This window comes from Ascaphus truei, chromosome 1 (genome assembly GCF_040206685.1).
Source record: "Ascaphus truei isolate aAscTru1 chromosome 1, aAscTru1.hap1, whole genome shotgun sequence".
NCBI classification, from domain to species: domain Eukaryota; kingdom Metazoa; phylum Chordata; class Amphibia; order Anura; family Ascaphidae; genus Ascaphus; species Ascaphus truei.
The window spans coordinates 531948943-531970407 of NC_134483.1; the positions used below are offsets into that span (position 1 = coordinate 531948943).

At 44.3% G+C, this 21465-nt stretch overlaps 1 protein-coding gene across 2 annotated transcripts in view; it reads right to left on the bottom strand.

Moving 5' to 3' along the window:
• LOC142467074 (5-hydroxytryptamine receptor 7) overlaps nt 1-21465 on the bottom strand; it is a 93674-nt gene that overhangs the window by 70728 nt on the left and 1481 nt on the right. For both annotated transcript variants that reach the window (XM_075572642.1, XM_075572643.1), the window contains one exon: nt 20969-21420. In XM_075572642.1, coding sequence (XP_075428757.1) covers nt 20969-21420 — 452 coding nt within the window. The remainder of the gene's footprint in view (nt 1-20968; nt 21421-21465) is intronic.

The window sequence follows — 21465 nt, forward strand, 5'->3', positions numbered from 1 at the left end:
GCCCACCCGAGAGGCCTAACCACCCACCCTGGGCAACTACACCCTTCACTCAATCCCTCTACCAACAATAAACATTACAATATAAACATCAATAAAATACATTGAACCCCCTCCCCCACACTCCACCCCCAACACATACAGTACAGTAATGGGGAAAATCCCTATTATCCATATCTGGTAATAGCTCATTTGCCCATTAAAAAATAAATAAAACATAACCAAAACATGACCCAGCCAGCATATCGTAAATTAAAGTTCTACTTACCCCTTCTTCAGTGGGCACCAACAGTAAAATAAACCCCTTAATTACCATAGTGGTTAATAACCGCTAAGGTGATTAAGGGGTTAGTGGCCAGTAGTTATTTTTTTGTTGGTTCCCACTGAAGAAGAGGAAGACAAAATGTAAACCACTTTGATACAGATGATGCAGATGTGAGTTAAAAATGAATCAAAGCGTCAAACTTGTATTTGTGTTTTTTCACTTTGAAACATCTCCTTTCTGTTTGTTACTGTGTGTTTCTGTGTGGGTCTTTATATCTATGTGTGTTTCTGTGAGTGGTTGTCGCTGTATTTCTGTGTGTGTATGGGGGGCGGGGTTCAGTGTGTGTGTTTCTGTGTGGGTGTTTGTCACTGTCTCTTTCTGTAGGTTTTTATCACTGTTTCTGTGTTTGTTACTACGTGGTTGATTGTCACTGTGTGTGTGTGTGTGTGTGTGTGTGTGTGTGTGTGTGTGTGTGTGTGTGTGTGTGTGTGTGTGTGTGTGTGTGTGTGTGTGTGTGTGTGTGTGTGTGTGTGTGTGTGTGTGTGTGTGTGTGTGTGTGTGTGTGTTCTAGATGTATGTGTCTATGTTGGTGTTGTAACTGTGTGTGTATTTCTGTGTGGGTTTTTGTTACTGTATGTTTCTCTTTGGGTGTTGGTCACTGTGTGTTAACGTGGCTTTTGGTCACTGTGGGCCTTATTCAGAAAGCCTCGATAAGGCCCTTATCGAGCACTTATCGACCAAAATGGCTACTCGTATTCAGAAAGCCTCGATAAGTGCTCGATAACGGCCTGTATCGACGCAAAATTTTATCAACAACAGAAAATCGCCAATTGAGAGGCGATCAGCCGCTTATCGACCATTTTTGGAGGGATGATAAACGTGCGCGATTCAGAGACCCGCGAGTCGGCTGTCGTGGCCTATCGCAGCCCATCGCAGCCCTAAAAGGCATTCTTCTCCCCAAATCCAATACACCACCAATTTTTGGTAAATTGGTGGGGAGATGCCTCGATGAGCTGCGATGTGTTGGGACTTAGAAAAAATCAGGCCCCTTTCCTGCCTCGGATTGATGCCGGGGGTCTCCGGAGCTGATAGCCATTAATAGCAGCTCCGGACCCCCCCGGCATGCATCCGAGGCAGGAAACATGCATGTACAGCAACTTCATTACCTTAGCGGCTAACCACTAAGACAATGAAGGGGTTAAACACCCGTGCCAGGCTTACTGTAAAAACATACAATACAATACAATACTGGGAAATTAAGCACAGACATTCTGATTGGCTGGCATCATTCCCTTTAACATGACGTCACTAAATCCAAGATGGCCGCTGTGTCACAAGGTAGTTCAGCCAATCAGAGTGTGGAATTGGTTGCCACGATCTGATTGGCTGAAATACCATGTGACGCCGGCTTCGTGACGTCATCTTAAAGGCAAATGAAGCACAGCCATTCTGATTGGCTGGCATCATTCCCTTTAAGTGACGTCATGTCCAAAAAAAAAATTTAAGTTGGAATATGGTTTTACCAGCCAATCAGGTGGCTGTTAACCATTTTGAGGCTAAATGTGACATCACAAGCCCTATTTAAGGCTGTGACGCCTCATTTGAGCCCAAGAAGCCGAACGAGACAGCATCGGCTGGGATTTAACATGGGGTATTTTGGATTGACAGATGAAGAAAGACGATAAAGAAGAACAAGAAATGGTTACAGATGAAGATGGAAGAAGGTGATTAAAGAAAAAAAAAAAAGAAGATTGGGGAACCTGATCCGGATCTTCATGGCGGGTGGCATCGGATGCTGTTGGAGGCCTTCAAGGTACGTGAGCTTCCTGTTACCCCGGGAGTCGGAGGGCCACCGCTTCTAATGGTAAGTAATATATTCAATGTTTGTAAATGTCTCTTTTTACAGGTTTAATCTTTGGATGTGTTTTTTGATTTTCTGTGTCATGCACATTGACTGATAATATATTAATCTGTACCTCTTTAGGGTACAGATTAATACATTATTATGACAATATTTGGGGGGCATTTCTCGCTTGTTATTGCTGTTGCTTTTTTTCATTGCAGTTTATTATGTGGATGTGATTGTTTGTTTGTTCATGCTTAATGTAATAAAAGGTTTGCGATTGGTGTTCGCTTGTACTTAGGGGCCTATGCAGATACGTTTTGACGTTGTAAATCTCCAAGTGCTCAAAATCTCAAAATTTTGGTGAATTTAATACAACATATGCAGAGAGGTGGGAAACTTGAATAACAAGGCTAGAGCTGAAGTGGCGAAAATTTGTCCGTTTTAATCTCGCCATGTTCAGCGGAGTGACTGTGCATTAGCGATTTTTTTCTTCTTCTACTTGTGGCACTGTCCTCGCGCAACTCTCGCGCGACTTTGAAACCATTTGCCGCCGAAAATTAAAGTTACAGGAATCCATTCCAGTCACAGCGTCTCTGTGAATGCATACAGAGATTCCTGTGACACTGAAACGTCTCGCCTCACAAGTACATTGTACTACACTCAAGGCACATCTACACATATTTTCAACATCTCGTCACTCTGCCTTTTTGCCACTCTGCACTGGTGGGAGGGAGGGGGCGGGTTTAACAGAAACGGAATATAGAATAGTGGCGCGAGCAAAGTAATTGGATTGCAGAAAGCGTTAGACGGTAAAGAAGGGTTTATTACAATTTTACATTTACATTTCCACAAATCTTCCACATTAGCAATTACAATAATAATAATAATAAAGTACACATAACATGTAACTACACAGTCAATGCCAGTATTTTCTGGCGATCAATTTTGGCCTTTATAGCGCACATAACGGAGCTGAACGTGGCGGAAATGTCCAACATTGCGTCCCTGCATTTGGCGAAACTGGGAAAATTGCGAAATGCCTGAAAATGGTATAATTCGCCACCACATTTGCTATCTCAGTGAACCTAGCGCATTTTTTTGGCGATATACTGGAAACTCGCCACTAGTACACTATTCTCTGCATAAGGGAAGCTAATTTTGGCAAATACATGGCGTTATTACTGTTAAACGGCCTCTTTGCATAGGCCCCTTAATGTTATATTATGTTAGCTAATATGTTTTATGGTTACTTCAGAGATTGTTTTAATTTATTTCTTTGTCTTTTAGTGGTTACATTCATTAATGTTGGAGTAATTCATTGTTTGGATTGGTTAGTGTTACTATTCATTTTGAGTTGGTTTAGGAATTAATTGGTTTGATTGGGTAATGGTTTAATTAATTCATTGTTGATGTTGTAATTGCTTCTATTGATTGGATTAGCTGGCTACTGTTTTTATTTAGTGAAGTTTGTTTTTTTGGAGTTTAGTTAGGTTTTATTATTATGTGTCTTGTGTATTAATGTATTGTAATTAGGGTGCCAATTGAGTGCTATAGAGACTTATCATGCCCATATTACTATTATTATATGGGTATGATGTACCACTATACTACTCAATGGGTATAGGGTGGGTATAGTCAGTCAGGGGTGGGTGCTTAGGCCTCCCGGGTTGGTATCGGGTCAGGGTGGGTTAACCCCTTAATGACTATAGTGGTTAGTAACCACTAAGGTGATTAAGGGGTTAGGGGCCATTAGAATGTCTTTATGTATATATGCTTTCTTGTTATGGAGGACAGAGGGACCTGCTGTTGTGGTAAGTATAACTGTATTTATTTACTTTATTTTTGTATGCTAATGCAGTGATTAATAATGGGCTAATAATCTATTATCCATATCTGGATAATAGTTATTTTGCCCATTGCTGTACCGTATGGGTTTGGGCGGAGGGGGGGGGGCGTGTATTGATGTTTATTAAAATATTTATTGATATACATTTCTTTAATAGTGTAGCTGTGCAGGGGGTCTCCGGAGCTGAACCACGTTGGTTTTATGTCCAGGGACCCTCTGCTTCCCGAGATACAGGCACCTTTATGGGGTGCCGGTATCCCTCTGCATTGAAATGTCCCGCGTCACGTGACTGGGACATTTCCTTGCATAGGAGATACCGGCACCCCATAAAGGTGCCTGTATCTCGGGAAGCAGGGGGTCCCCGTACATAAAACCAACGTGGTTCAGCTCCAGAGATCCCCTTCACCTCTACACTATTAAAGAAATGTATATTTAAATAAATAATTTTCGGGCAACATTTCCGCTGTGAGAGGCGACTCTCTCAGAGCCGCTATCTCTGCAGCAGAAATGAATCGCCGGTTCAGGCCTTTTCAGAGGCTCGATGCTCTCGCTGGCAGCAACTCGCCCGTTTTGGGAATTTTGCTATCACTGGTAATCGAGCCTTTCTGAATACCGGGATAGCAACACCCAAAAAAACGGCATTTTAAATTCCCTGGCGATTTTTTTTATCAACCCTCTCTGAATAAGGCCCTGTGTGTTTACGCGGGTGTTTGTTACTGTGTGCCTGCGCGGGTGTTTTTTACTGTGTGCCTGCGCGGGTGTTTGTCACTGTGTGTTAGCGCGAGCATTTGTCACTGTGTGTTAGCACGAGCATTTGTCACTGTGTGCCTGCGCGGGTGTTTGTTACTGTGTGCCTGCGCGGGTGTTTGTCACTGTGTGTTAGCGCGGGTGTTTGTCACTGTGTGTTAGCGCGAGCATTTGTCACTGTGTGTTAGCGCGAGCATTTGTCACTGTGTGCCTGCGCGGGTGTTTGTTACTGTGTGCCTGCGCGGGTGTTTGTCACTGTGTGTTAGCGCGAGCATTTGTCACTGTGTGTTAGCGCGAGCGTTTGTCACTGTATTAGCGTGGTCTTTTGTCACTGTGTGTTAGCTTGGGTGTTTGTCACTGTGTGTTAGCGCGGGTGTTTGTCACTGTGTGTTAGCGCAGGTGTTTGTCACTGTGTGTTAGCGCGAGCGTTTGTCACTGTGTGTTAGCGTGGGTGTTTGTCACTGTGTGTTAGCGCGAGCGTTGGCACTGTGTGTTAGTGCGGGTGTTTGTCACCGTGTGTTAGCGCGGGCGTTTGTCACTGTGTGTTAGCGTGTGTGTTTCTCACTGTGTGTTAGCGCGGGAGTTTGTCACTATGTTAGCAAGGTGTTTGTCACTGTGTGTTAGCGTGGGAGTTTGTCACTGTGTTAGCGCGGGTGTTTGTCACTGTGTGTAAGAGTGGGTATTTGTCACTGTGTGTTAGTGCGGGCGTTTGTCACTGTGTGTTAGCGTGGGTGTTTGCCACTATGTGTTAGCGTGGGAGTTTGTCACTGTGTGTTAGCATGGGCGTTGGTGACTGTAGAGGAAGAGGGGGGTTGGCCCGGTATTAAAGGGGTTGCACCCCATATGGCCACCCCCTGACCTCACCAGGGAGGCAAGTGGTTAACTGGACTGCGGTCCAGGAATGTGGCTTACACCTTGTCATGTCAGGAAACTGTATGTTCCCCTGTTCCCATGTTTCATTATAATCCTGTATTTTAAAGATGTTTTAAAGTGCATTTCTGTATCTCCAGTTCTGGAGGTCGCAGAGAGTTGATATTTGGCCAATATGTGGAGTCACTGTAGGCATTAAGAACTGGCAAATTTCGACCCACTGAGCCCACCAGAATGGAACTTATTAATATGTGTAGATATTAAAGTGTATATGTATGGTATTTTGGATCTGCCCTAAAAATGCAGACCCCATCTGCTATGCTAAATAGGTTAGGAAGGGCAGCCGGATGATTGAGCCTAAGTACTAATCAACAGACCAAGTACTAATCAACAGACTCTGCCACTCTAACTGTTACCTGAGGGCGGAGAATCATCAAACTGGAGTGGTTTGTAAGTGTTATGTCTACACCTACAAACAATGCAGATCCTACCAGATACTTAATTTGGTAGACTGATCGTCGCCCCTGATTTAATTATGGGGCTACAGAAATAAGATCCACAGAGTCCCAGTACACATGGGCTAACTAGCTGGGGGGCATGGTTTAATCTGTGTCTCCACGTTAGGGATTGGATACAGATAATTGTTCACCAATAGTCTGTATTCAATGTTAAGAATAGGGTTACACTAGTATATAAACTGTGTCAACCCTACAGTTTTTAGTTGTGCTTCTGATTCCACCTGGAATGTCACCGGATTGCTGGAGAATTGCTAGCTGATACTTCTCCATCCCCCAACCCTAAGTAAGTGTTACCTTCTTGTCTGTTAATTGTACTATATTGCTGTGTTCACCTTATTTAAGGAATAAATTATATTTTATTTTATCTAAGCCTCGTTCAGTTCAACCCAGATATTTGGTGTTCATTATATCTTGTCATAAGCTACCGTGACAGTCACTTTGTGTTAGCGTGGGTGTTTGTCACTTTCCTCTCTGAACGAGAAGAGTGAGCTGTTAGTTCTTCTGGATTTCCACTACAATTGGCTTGACCTTAAAAACAACAAAATCCAGGTACAACTCAAGTCACTTAACCTAACCCAATTTTCCAATCCACACGGACAAACCTGAAATCTCACAACCATTCCTTGTTAGACTGGATTCTCTCCTCTAGTCCCTGCATAATCCAATCATCTGGCATCCTTCCTGACATTTTCAGTGACCATGCAATAGTGTACTGTGTAAGGAAAATTAAACCACCCCAATCAAGCCCTAAAGTTCTCCTCACTAGAAAATGTATAAGCTTTAACCCACAACAGTTTCTGGCTGATCTTACAGCTGAAAGAAACAACAAAGGGATAGGGAGTGATCACAGAACCATACTAATTGAATAAAGTGGTCAAATACATCAATGTGGTAATCAAGTAATGGGTGCAAACTGTGAACTGAAAAGTGAATCAGAAAAGGTGAAGGGAAACACAAAATGGATGTGCCCCCTAAAAGAATTCACTTAAATGCACACCAAAACAGTGTAAAATTTAGCTTTTAATAAATTTACTTAAAACATATATTACCAAAGTAATGTGTAATGTGAATTAAAAATATATTAAATCAACATTATCAGGCAACCGTGTTGTTTATTTTAAGTATATACTATCCCATTGAACCACTTGATAATGGTGGGATAAGAGGACACAGGTTGCTAGAAGTCAGGGTGTTAACCCCTCTGGAGCAACGATGAGACCCAAAAATAAAAGTATATAAATGTACACAAGTGAGTGGCCAGTGTGTTAAATGTCCAGCTACCTTGCTAGAACAACCAGCACTGCGCACTATAATAGAGACTTTAGTGTGTTAAAGTAAGAGTGCTGGAGTGATAAAGCTGGCAAGTGCAGTGATAATGGTGATACATACACTGCAGCATAGACCTGCCAGAAACAGCAGTGCTGTGCAAGGAAAGCAGGCACACTCACTATAAATAAGGAATAAATAATTAACTAATGGGATCAACAAAGTTAGAGCCAGGAAAGTTTCCTACTTGGAGCTGTTTTAATGTAGTGTCAGCAGTCTCCTGGCTCTAACTTTGTTGATCCCATTAGTTAATTATTTATTCCTTATTTATAGTGAGTGTGCCTGCTTTCCTTGCACAGCACTGCTGTTTCTGGCATCTCTATTATAGTGCGCAGTGCTGGTTGTTCTAGCAAGGTAGCTGGACATTTAACACACTGGCCACTCACTTGTGTACATTTATATACTTTTATTTTTGGGTCTCATCGTTGCTCCAGAGGGGTTAACACCCTGACTTCTAGCAACCTGTGTCCTCTTATCCCACCATTATCAAGTGGTTCAATGGGATAGTATATACTTAAAATAAACGACACGGTTGCCTGATAATGTTGATTTAATATATTTTTAATTCACATTACACATTACTTTGGTAATATATGTGCAACGGTATTTCTGGCCCGGCCTGACCCACCCAATCTCACATTGGCCCCTGTGGTCTAACCGGTCCCCATTACAGTGTGGTAGTGTCGGGTGGTGCACCTGTTGGCTACAGGACTCCTGAGTCTCCCGCATGATGGTGTGTGGGGAGGACCCGTCCAGACAGGCAGCTGAGGTAGTGTGCTGAGTCTCACCTAGTTCCAGTGCAGCGCCTCCACCTCATCAGGGTCCCTGCGTCCGCAAGGGGATGGTCCTGGTGAGGAACTCCTCGGTGGTGCAACCCCCTGTGTAATCACTTGACTCTCACACACAGGGGTTTCTCTGATCAGCTCCATCTTTATTGTACTGGTGGGCATAGCTGCCCTCCACAATGGGGTTGTCTCTAGCCAATCATGGTGCTCGTGCTTCCCTTTGAAAGGTATGTCACCTAGATCAGGGATTCACGGTCCTGTGCCAGGTCCCTGGACACAGACTCCTACTTCAGCTTACTATAACATCACTAACTCTCTGACAGAACTCTTCCTCCTCTTCTCAGAACTCAGATAGAACTAACTTTAGACACAGTGCTGTGCCTTATGTATACTCTGGAAGCTGACACACCTCTGATATCACTAACCATGGAGTCAGAGCATGTGACTACCCCCATCCATACACAGGGCACATCACCAGGGTGTGAGGGAAAACCTCCATGATTACTGCTGGCATGCCCACAACTTACCAGGCCTTACTGCCAGCAGGAGAGATGACTGTAGGCATTTTACATGACGGCTACATTCTCCCCCTGGTGAATCCCATCGTCCTCGCTGGGACCTAAATTTGTATACCTCTTTCCAGGAAGCACTGTAACAGAAAACATAATCAACATCACACGATTCAAATACAGTATACATGAATACAGTCATCCGCCAAGCCCGCCCCGTCCAGCAGCCACGAACCCGCGTAATGCATAGTACCACCTAAAAATAGTGATAGGGGTCCGGCTTCTTTACTTCCCTACCCCCCATATCTAGAAAGGTAACTGAGTAATGCCGTGGCAATCCCCTCTCGGGCCTATATGTTACTCTGTGTTTGTGGATATTTCTTCCAATGGCCCATATGCGGATCAAGTGTTCTATCCGCTCCTCAGCCTTCTTCCCCACCACATCATTCCCTTTACTGACTAAGTGCATCTCAATATTTTCCTTGAGCCACCTATCCCTATTCTCTTCTATTTCATCCATTAGTGGCTCAGGGACATACGGATACTCCAACCCGTGGGATGACTTGTAACGAGCTATTATAGCCCGTTCGGCCCTACTGATCCTAGTCAGGTCAGCCTTACCTGCCCTCCCGGGTAGCACCCATGATAGGGGTTCGTCAGGGTCCACGGGATCTGACAAGATGCTGGGACCCATAGGTTCTATCTCCCTATGCTCTATTTGAAGCCAGCGCTCCTGCAATTCCCTGTCCCTTTGTTCTGGGGTAAACTCTCCCACCGCCCACCAATAGTCCACTACATCCTCTCGCCGGATGAGGAACCGGGTACGGTCCATCCAGGCTGAGTACCCTTCAAAAAGTGGGGCCCACCAACGACTCTCCTTAAATCTGTCTGACCTCCCTGACTCCCTATCATCCTCAAGGGAATATACCCCCGACGACCGCTCAGACCGCGGCACCGACCACCTAGATCCCGGGGCCTTTCTCACCGGCGCTGGAACTGTAGGAGGCAACCACCGGCCTACCGCTGCCACTCTCAATTCTCCCCCTCCCCTGGAGATACCTTCCGTAGCGCCACTGCGCTGTCTTTCCCCAGTCCGTCTCACCTCCCCTTCTGAGGAAATGTCCACTGATTCCAGGCTAGGCGGGGAACCCGGGGATCGTGTGATAGGGGTAGGGGTTTTAGCTAGGGCAGGGGGTTGGGCATACGGACGGGGTAGCGACCGCCACGGGGCTGCGACCCGTTCCTGGCTGTCCGTAGATATCTCAAAGGACGATACTTCACCCTCCTCAGTCCTCAGATCACCCGTCCAGCTTCGAAGCCGTTGAGGTGATTGGGGACCTTCCCCCAATCGCTGAAGCGTCGCTGCGTCTTCCCTCTGGGTTCCGCCATCACCACCGGAAGCGATGTCTCCCCCGGAACCGGAAGCGTCGCCATCTTGCGTGGGACCCCCATGCGGGATCTCTTCCTCAATTACGACATCCGGAAGCTCCGCCGTCGTCGCCACCAGAAGTGATGCCGCCACTCCACGTGCGCTCGGGGCCTGGCGCGGCCCTTCCAGCGCTTCGCCATCTGCTGTAACCAGGTAAGTGATAGGGCTGCTTGGCTTACCCATCCGCAGGGGTGTAGGCGTCTCTCTCCCTTCTCCTAGATCAGGTCCTGGGATGGCGGGACTCCGTCTGTCGGCTCGCCGATCTGCGGGGGACGCCCTGTTCTCAAGGCCACCACTCACCCCACGGTGGTGTCGTCCTTCCGGTCTGCCTTTTTGACTCCGCCTTTAACACTGCCAGCTCATGGAGGTCCTCGTCCGAGTAATCCCCTTTCCCTGACTTAGGGGTCTCCGAGCGGAGTGAAAGTCTCTTTTCCCCGATTGCGGGGAGTGATTCAACCGCCTCGATCGCCACTGACCCAGCCGACTTGACCGGCTCCAGTCCCTTGTCTCCTGGACTCGCGCGGTTGATCCATAGCGCGCCCGGGGATTCGGCGGAGCGCCTTGCCATGTCCACCGGGGGGTCAGCAGGCTGGATTGGAATAAATGTGGGCATAGGCCACAGGTACAATGTCCCGCAATGAGGGCAACGTGCCGCCGTGTTGACCGTGCCTCCGGGCAGCCCACATTGTAGGCAGAGCCCGACCACCGTCTCGGTGTTGGCCACCCTCACTACTAGCAACCCGCCGGGTACTGAGTAGGGTTGGGTGGAGACCATCGTGCCCACAGTGGAGGAGCAGGCCATTCTTTGTACAGGAGCCACTTCCTGTATAGGTCTCTTTGTCTCAGTGGTTCCTCGCAACTGACTGGTGGAAGTTGCTGGATCCGCCACTCCTTGCTTCGGCTCCTCCCTTCTCTGACAGAGCTGGAACCCGCCCCCAGGGGTTGCAATTATGGGCGGGTCCCACAGGGGAATATCATGCCCCTTAATTAAGGCCGCACCTCTCTCAGTCCTGGTGGGCGCGGTTAGCGTTTTCGCGCCAATTTCCCCACAAGGGTGGGGGTCTTTTCCCGCGGCAAGTTCCCGCCTTCTCCTGGCAGCCGCCCTCTGTGCAAGATAACCATCCTTTTTGCACGGCTCTTCCATGGCCGGAACTACTTTTTGTAGTGGCGCCGTCTGGATATCAGTCCCTGGGCCCAGTGGGTGCATTCCCACAGGCCATAGTTGAAAGTCACTCCCCCTGGTAGAAATCAGGGGAGGGTCCCATAGACTAAGCGGTTGACTCAGCACAGGGGCTGAGTGAGTCACTGTCCATGTAGGCGCAGCCATAGCTTTCGCGCCATGCCCCCCATCAGGGCGGGGCTCTGCTGTTCGCGCCATTCCCGGCCAGCTTTTTGCAAGTCCTGCACCAGCCACATTTTCTGTGACTGTCCCATGCGGTGTCCCTAGCAAGCGGGAACCGCCATTTTGATTGACTTTTAAGCCTAAAAAGTCCGTTTGTTTGCTCTCCTCACGGGGTTCTCCCCCAATTATTACAATTTCCTCACACTCTTCAAGGGTGGCCCCTCGCTGTCCCAAACAGGATAAAAACGGGGCAGCCACAGCCTTCGCTCCACTCCAGAGCAGACTGGTTAACGACAGCTCGGCGACTGTTTGCTCTTCAGTGGGGTGCACGCCACGGGTGCCCTCCCCATCAGCCTCTGGTCGCCATTTTGGGTTCTCCGCGCCACGCGGATCCTCCATTCTTTGGGTTGTCTCACTCTCGTACCAATTATCGTACATGGGGCTCCGCTCTGCGGGGCAGCCGCCACACCGGTACAATAAAGATTAGCTTCAGATGCACCACCACATGTGTACCTTATCTAGGTGTGACCCAGTGTTGCACTACCTCAGGCTACGCTCACTCTCTCAGTGTCTGCTGTGACTCCTTCCTCCCAGTCTGTGCTCCCTACGGTGAGTGTCTGGAATGGGCTAGGTACTCTGGCTCTGCCATGCAGTACTTGGGGCGTCTACCTCTCTTGGTCAGCCTAGCGCAGACCCTCTCCAGGATTCCTGACCAAGTTAACAGGCTATCCCTTCTGGCATCCTACCAACTAGCACTGCCTCAAGGTGACTCGGTCAGCTATAGCCCGGCTCCAAACCCCTCACTCCTTTCGGGCCCCTAGGTTGTCCCTGCGAACTGACAATATCCCGTCAGCCCCCTGACCACCCCTAGGTCCATCCCTACGCAGCACAGAGTGGCAGCAGACTCTATCCCTGTTTCCCAGTGTGCCTAGCTAGAGCCTGTCCTGATGACAGATCTGCTCTCAGCAGCGCCTCCAAATGTAACGGTATTTCTGGCCCGGCCTGACCCACCCAATCTCACATTGGCCCCTGTGGTCTAACCGGTCCCCATTACAGTGTGGTAGTGTCGGGTGGTGCACCTGTTGGCTACAGGACTCCTGAGTCTCCCGCATGATGGTGTGTGGGGAGGACCCGTCCAGACAGGCAGCTGAGGTAGTGTGCTGAGTCTCACCTAGTTCCAGTGCAGCGCCTCCACCTCATCAGGGTCCCTGCGTCCGCAAGGGGATGGTCCTGGTGAGGAACTCCTCGGTGGTGCAACCCCCTGTGTAATCACTTGACTCTCACACACAGGGGTTTCTCTGATCAGCTCCATCTTTATTATACTGGTGGGCATAGCTGCCCTCCACAATGGGGTTGTCTCTAGCCAATCATGGTGCTCGTGCTTCCCTTTGAAAGGTATGTCACCTAGATCAGGGATTCACGGTCCTGTGCCAGGTCCCTGGACACAGACTCCTACTTCAGCTTACTATAACATCACTAACTCTCTGACAGAACTCTTCCTCCTCTTCTCAGAACTCAGATAGAACTATCTTTAGACACAGTGCTGTGCCTTATGTATACTCTGGAAGCTGACACACCTCTGACATCACTAACCATGGAGTCAGAGCATGTGACTACCCCCATCCATACACAGGGCACATCACCAGGGTGTGAGGGAAAACCTCCATGATTACTGCTGGCATGCCCACAACTTACCAGGCCTTACTGCCAGCAGGAGAGATGACTGTAGGCATTTTACATGACCGCTACATATGTTTTAAGTAAATTTATTAAAAGCTAAATTTTACACTGTTTTGGTGTGCATTTAAGTGAATTCTTTTAGGGGGCACATCCATTTTGTGTTTCCCTTCACCTTTTCTGATCTTACAGCTGCCCTTGGTACAGAATCAACTTAATACCTGACCCTGATTCTGCGCTTGATTATTTCCAATCAGAGTTCTTAATTATCTGTGACACCCATGCTCCACTACGCAGAATAAGGGTACAAGGCCCACCTTTCGTGGGTTACAACCGACCTTATAGTGCTCTACCATTTTAGGGATCACTTGTGGAAAAGCTACAAAGTAACTGGCACTAACAAGGATCTTAATCACTACAGATGCCTGAGGAATATGTGCACAAGGCAAACAAGGCACGCAAAAGCACAATATTACTCTGACAATCTCCACCAGAATATATCAAATCCAGAAAATTTCTGGAAGGTCACCAACAATAAATTCCAGCCTTCTAACCATCAACAACCAAGTAATATCACTAAGAGTGATATTACTCTGACAAATCCCACTGACATTGCAAATGCATTCAATGAATACTTGCGGGGTGTGCTACTAATTTATTAGCAATACGCAACCTGAACTACAAACATGAAGCTCAATCTGGGAGTACCCACATAGCCCCACCCCCTCCCAACACTGCCCACAATTTTCACTTTGTCCCAGTATCTGAAGAGGAGATTACACAAGCGCTCCTCAAATGAAAACTAAGCAGCCAATGTGGACCTGACTTACTGCAATCTAAGTTCCTACGACTTGGTGCCCCAGCCATTGCCAAACTGCTTGCCTCCCTAATCAACTCTATTCTGTCTGCAGGCGATTTACCTAAGACCGGGAAAACTGCCAGTGTGGTCCCAATCTTCACAAGTGGCGCCAAAAACACTGTCTCAAATTAAAGGCTAATCTCTCTTCTCCCAATACTATCCAAAATCATGGGGAAATGTGTTCACTACCAAATAAGCGATTACTATACCAAGAAAAATTTCCCTAGCCAATTCCAATCTGGCTTTGCCCTAAACACTCCAGAGTAACTACCCTGCTAAAAGTTTGCAATGAAATCCAGTGTGGAATGGAACTGGGACAACTCACTGTTGCAATATTCCTAGATTTTGCAAAGACTTTTGATACTGTTTATCATGCTATCTTGGTAAAAAAAAAAAAAACTTCAGTGCTCTGGAATAGAGAAACATGCTTTAAACTGGTTTCATTTCTACCTCTCATGTAGATCCGAACATGTGTCTATCTCAGGCACTAACGCCATCCCCTTGGACATCACCTGCCTAACGCCATCCCCTTAGATATCACCTGCGGTGGCCCGCAAGGCTCTGTTCTAGGGCCCCTACTCTTCTCAGTCTTCATCATTGATCTTCCTACAGCTTGTAAGGGAGCTTCAATACACATGAATGCGGATGACACAATCCTATAGGCACAGAGCCCTCCCCTCTCTCACCTTGAACACGTACTTTAATCTGATTTTTTGAGACTTAAATATTGGATTTCACAAAATAAACTGTTTTTAAACGCTGACAAGACTGTAACAATGACATTTGGGACCAAGGCTACATTTCTAAAGCTACCAATGATGGAGCTTAAGATCAGAACTAGCTCTAAAACCATCCCAGCCCCTGTTACTAGTTTTAAATATCTGGACATATGGTGTGACTCCCATTTAACATTTGGGTGGACATTGATACCCTGACATCCAAAACCTATGCCAAACTAGGTGTACTTTATAGGAACAAATCCTCCCTAAGCCCGCTGGGCAGAAAGCGCATCGCACAGCAGATGCTAATGCCAATTATAGACTATGGGGACATAGTATATTGTACAGCACCCCAAACTTAGCAAACTGGACACCCTCTACAATTCAAAGTCTCTCAAAGTCGCCACCAGTATAAGTTCTTTCAAAACTAAAGCTGTCTCACATTTTTATCTGGTCTGCAACTGTTTCATACGCCTAAAAGATAAAATATGTTAAACTGTTCATGCAGTTTCTTTATACATAATGTATAACCCTGCTCACTTAATGTAACCATGTATTTGTCATCATAACTCCGTGCCAAGGACGTACTTGAAAACGAGAGGTAACTCTCAATGTATTACTTCCTGGTAAAACATTGTATAAATAAATACATCAGGGTCTACGTACTTAAGCAATTCTGGAGCAGAGAATTTGAGGTCAATGTACTTAGCAATGTAACATGCTTTTTTGGCACATGGAAATCTCATTTTAAATTACGGTTGTGCACAGCTAGGTACTGTACTACCGTGAAATTTCTTAATCTGTGCCTTCAGCGTCAAAAATTATTCTCCCCTCCCCCGCCCCTTTTTTTTCGTGCACAAAAAAGTACTGCCCTAGACACACAGGTAAAAATGTTATAAACTAAAAAATATATTTTTTTTTGCACCAAAAAAAAGGAATGTGTGTCAAAACTGACCGCCATGTCCATTAATAGTGTTAGTGCAGAATTAAGTTGTTATGTATGAACCAAAAACTGTATTTGACACCTCCCAGATGTTTCATTATATAGGCTGACACAATGTACTGCTATCATAAATATTAAAAACCACCAAAGGAGAATATACCGCTCACTAATATAACAAATAATCAACAGTGTTGGATATATAATATATATTAACCTAAGTACCAATTTGGTACTGGGTGCAGTCTGAGTGCTGAACTGAAATCTATTTTCAAGGTTTAGAGGGAAGGCTAGTGTTAGCAGCCAGTCTCTAAAAAAGAAGCACTCTAATGATGCACACCAAGGTTTATTTAAAACTTAACATTTATTATGTCTGCTATTAATACTTTAGAGCACATGTGAACAAATACAATTTTTTTATTTTTTTATTATTAGTTTGATTTAATTTTCCTTAAAACATTTGTAAGGAGATAAGTGAAGAAATGTAGTGTGCATTTGGTGTGTCTGATATAAAAAAAATTGTTTTACACATAACACCAAGCTTAATGATGTCTGATATCATAAACTTGTCCAGAACTGGGTCTATGGCACCTTCAACGTCAAAAATGATTCTCCCCTCCCCCCCCCCCCCTTTTTTCGTGCACAAAAAAGTACTGCCCTAGACACACAGGTACAAATGTCATAAACTAAAAAATATATATTTTTTGTGCGCCAAAAAAAGGAATGTGTGTTAAAACTGACCACCATGTCTATTAATAGTGTTAGTGCAGAATTAAGTTGTTATGTATGAACCAAAAACTGTATTTGACACATCCCAGATGTTTCATTATATAGACTGACACAATGTACTGCTATCATAAATATTATAATACTAATAACTGATATTTACTAACACTGGTTACAAATAAAAACTACGCATAATTATTTTCATTTTAACAGCATCAATCAGGTATTGAACATGACGAACGACACGTCATGTGTATGATGCTTTTATACGCATGACATATATTTTATTTTACTGCTTTAACACTAAAATGTTGACGCACAATAAACATTCAAATACTGTCTCGTCTTAATACAGAGGCCCCCGCGCGTTTTGGTGCAATGCATCATATCTTTCTTCTTTTTTTTTTTTAAAGCACATTAAAGATGAAAAACATACAGATAACAGGAAATATTTTATTGTAATCTATAATTCCATAACTCCTCCAAATCCCAAAGTGAGGCACAGGGAGCAATAACAGTGAAAATGCCTTTTTTATTATACACTATCACTAAGATGCGCAGTAGGATAATGAAACGCCTTAGTTAGTGCATAAAGCACAGTAAACTCCTCAGCAGACCCCCCTTTTTGTAACTTCAGGTGTCAGGTAGATTGCAAAACAACGCACACTTCCTATGTCATTTCATTCACAATCCAGGAGAGTAGATAAAGTCTTCCCATAACTAGGACAAGCGTGTGGGCTCCCTTCAACGCACAGTCACAAAGTGACTACCTGGATTCTTTCCAATTCAATTCTTTAGTGTTGTTTTTTTTCCTGAATTTTTCAGCCCTAAGACATTTAGAAATAGCCCCATAAATGTAATCGTATTAAAGACAGGCATACCTATAGAAGTCATTTGTCAACAGAGTTTGTTTACTAGTCTTCCAGCTGCAAAAATGGCACACACACACAAAAAAAAACACATTTATCAAAGAAAAGGAATCCCTTTGAAATCAATAGGATATTTATTTTCTTTGATAAATATTATATATTTCATGTGCCAAAGTTTTACAGCTGGAAGATTTTGGTAAAACAGGTTAGTTAAATTGTCTGTTTCTTTTGATCTTTGTTTAAAAGAACAATTATGATGTCATAGAAACGTAGAATTGACCGCAGATAGGAACCAACTTGGACCACCAAGCCTGCCAATTTTCCTATCATTGCTTGTCAAACAGATACAAATATATGGGTAATAATGAGCTTGAATTCAGCAGACCCTGGTTTTTTTTTTACAGGACACACAATTAAATAAAGTTGTTGCCTTAAGGATAATTGAGTCTTTGGAGGAAAGCCAGTTACACTCAGCGACTGACCCTAAAAGTGGGGCTGAAAGAATGGGTTTGACAGAAATACCTCCTCAGTGGCTCTAGGGCGATACTGTAGCATCTTTACATAGACACCGTGCTGCAAGAATGCAGCAGAGCCTGACGCACAGAAACAGCATACAGTACCTGCAGTATCTAGCACAGGGAAACAAACTTCCATTAAAAGACATGGGAATTAGGCATTTAAATAACCTGGCATATTGTATTTTACACCACTTTTTTGCATAACTTTTATGGCTGGACTAAAACAAAAAAAATATCCTCTATTCTATTTAAAAGGCAAAATTCGTCAAATACATCCATGAAGCCCATTTTGAAGACATTCACACATCTCTAGCAGGGACTATTGTGGGGAATGTAGCATACTTAGGGGGTCATGCTCTAAGCAGTGATAAGTAGGTTTTCTGGGTGCTATGCACAAAGCAGTGATAAGTGCTTTTAAGTGAGATACATGCCTTTATAGGGTGATACTGCCTGTTGTGAGATTCACAAAGCAGTGATAACACTGCAGTATCGTGCTATAATGGCATTTTTTCCCATTTAAAAGCACTTATCACTGCTTTGTGAATCTCATAGCCGACAGTATCACGCTATAAAGGCATTTATCTCACTTAAAAGACTTATCACTGTTTTGTGAACCTCACAGCAGGCAATATCGCGCTATAATGGCTTTTTATCTCACTTAAAAGCACTTATCACTGCTTAGTGCATGACCCCCTTAGTCCTCTGGTTGGCAATCTGGTGCAAGAAAAAAAATATGATTTCATTAAATAAAAATAAGCCCTACTTATTTATGTAGAATTTCTAAAGAGGAATTCACAAAGTCCACCTGCTAAGAATATAGCAACACTGGTGGAAAAAAAAAAAGACAAAAACAGATAGATATATTGAAGAGAAGATAAAATCCCTTTATTTTTCAAGTAATTTTTATGTGTCAAATTTGGTTCAGGTATTTTTTCGTGCCAATTTTGCAACTGTTTTTTATTTTTTATTTTGTTTAATATCCTTGAGAAAAGTCCCAATATGAAAGTGTACCTGTATATCTTTCCTCACGTGGCATGACCAATGTGTTATATTTTAGCCTAGTTCCAGTACAAATGGCATTTTTGGATGTAGAATGAGGGAGAAGGAGCGGCTTAGTAAGTAAAGACACTGACTGGTGCTGAGTTTGCTGGGTTAAATTCCCGGTGTCGGCTCCTTGTGACCTTGGGCAAGTCACTTTATCTCCCTGTGCCTCAGGCACCAAAACATAGATTGTAAGCTCCACAGGGCACTTGTGCCTGCAAAATGTCTCTGTAAAGCGCTATGTAAAAACTAGCAGCGCTATACAAGAACATGTTATTATTATTATTATTATTATTATTATTATTATTATTATTTAAAAGTGCGCCGACGAGTATTCTAAAACTTGCCTTGGAAAATCTGGGGCAATCACCAGCAAACCAAGGTACATGCTGGGTACATGCTGCAAACATTTCAGTGACATTTCTGCTGACAGACTAATGGCCCATCGGATTAACACAGCAGGGGTCCCTGGCAGTCCCATTCAAACTGTTTGAATGGGACTGCCAGGGACCCCCGCTGTGTTAATCCGATGGGCCATTAGTCTCTGCAGAAATGTAACTGAAATGTTTGCAGCATGTACCCAGCATGTACCTTGGTCTTGTTGGTGATAGCCCCAGATTTTCCATGGCAAGTTTTAGAATACTCGTCGGCGAGCCTGTAGATCGGACTAGTACACCTTATTTCTACTATTCTTTAATATACAGTCCCCCAAACGAACTTCATATTTCAAATTTGCTCAGTGGTAACATGGGAAATAATATTATTTTATTGGCCCCGTATCACATATCTGCTACAAATCTAGTGTAGGAAAACCACCCCCCTCCCCCATCTATGAATATAGTTACATAGTAACATAAACTTCTTCTCATGACATTCAATGGGATTGCTTCTTCCTGTTAGAAAACCGGTGCTGTATTTTTGCAGCAGAGAGACTCTGATTAAGTTGAAATCTTTTGGCTAACATATCATGGCAATACAATTGCACACATTGCATCAAAGAAAGAAAATGTCCATGCATAACCCATCATTCTGTGAAATAGCTGGAGCCAAATAAGCTGCAAAATTGGTGCAAAATTAATGCAGAAATATTTTAGCCCCAGATGTATCAAGTTGTTAAATCCAACTGATGTTACAGGGAATGCTTTCCCTTAATATACTGTATGTGCTGCCATTTCTTGCCCCTCCCCAACCGAGTATCCTTAATTCCCATCCATGACAGTATGAGATATTATTATTTTATGTTAGTGACACCCTAAACCAGATGAATGTGGCATTCCATAGGAGATCCCAGTTCACCAAAGGAGTCTTTCACCACAATGGTTAATGTAAGTAAGTATGGATATAGGATAAAGTATCTGTCGTCTAAATTTAGCATAGGTTGAACTTGATGGACGTACGTCTTTTTTTAACCTCATCTACTATGTAACTATGTAACTATGTAACTATGTAACTATGTAACTATGTATACTATAAATGTCAATACTCTTAATATCAGCAAAGGTTTTTTTTTATGGATGGGTTATACAGTATGATGTACATACAGTGTACTCAATATGCATTAAATCCTGATATTAGGCTTTTATTATAATCGGCTTCATCTTCCACAACCTAACACAAGGAAGCAGCAAAGCCTCTTATAAGTCTGTGATTTGGCATAGTGCTTTTAGAGTACATTCCCATTGACTTGTGTCAGCTTCCTTTGATTCTTGACCTTTCACTCTTTGCACCATTATGGATTAAGACATACTCCACAACAACATAGATCACTTTTCCTCTACAGCATCTGTATGTTTGTTTTCCTTTAACCCATAACTCGCTTAATGGACATAACAATTTAGGATTTTGGATAGGGAATTCAGGATTTGGTTATATATTCAGTAGGGTATTTAGGTAGCTATCTCCATTCACTGACTCAAGGCAAGCAGTGCTTGTTCTCAGAATATTGAACAAGGAAGAGCAATGGTCTGCCAGGTGATGCCATCAACCTACACTGAGTGATACCCATTCTGGTCATGCCACAACCACACAACGCAATAGCACTTTGGACGATGCCATTAAGCCATACATAACAGACCATGTCATTCAACCTCACATAGCAAGTGTGTACCCATTGCATGCTTACAGTACTATAATTCTTACCTGTCTACACTGATGACACATAAAGTCATAATGGATGCAGTGCAGCACATCACATCCATGGCAATAAATACATTGCAGAACACTTTTCCGAAGAGCCATTCTCCACCAACCAGGTCTGTGATGATGACAAAGGGCATCACAGCCACAGCCACCGAGAGATCAGCAGCTGCCAAGGAGACCACCAGGTAGTTGGAAGGTTGTCTGAGCTTCTTCACAATGCAGACCGAGATGATCACCAAGCTATTGCCGGCAATAGTCAATAAAGTGATGATGGACAGCACTACCCCAATGACAATCTTCTCGGTGTCCCCATACAGCAGGATCTCCTCTCCACAATCAGTAATGTTGGTGAGGTTGAGAGTGACCAAGTCTTGTTCAGTTGTAATTGAAGGTCTCTCAGTCATGAATGCGGATGGCAGAAGGTTCTGATGGTGACAGGCTGGTTCTGCACTCTGTAAAGAGAGATGAATTTCTGTCAACTGACTTGGCTTGACCCG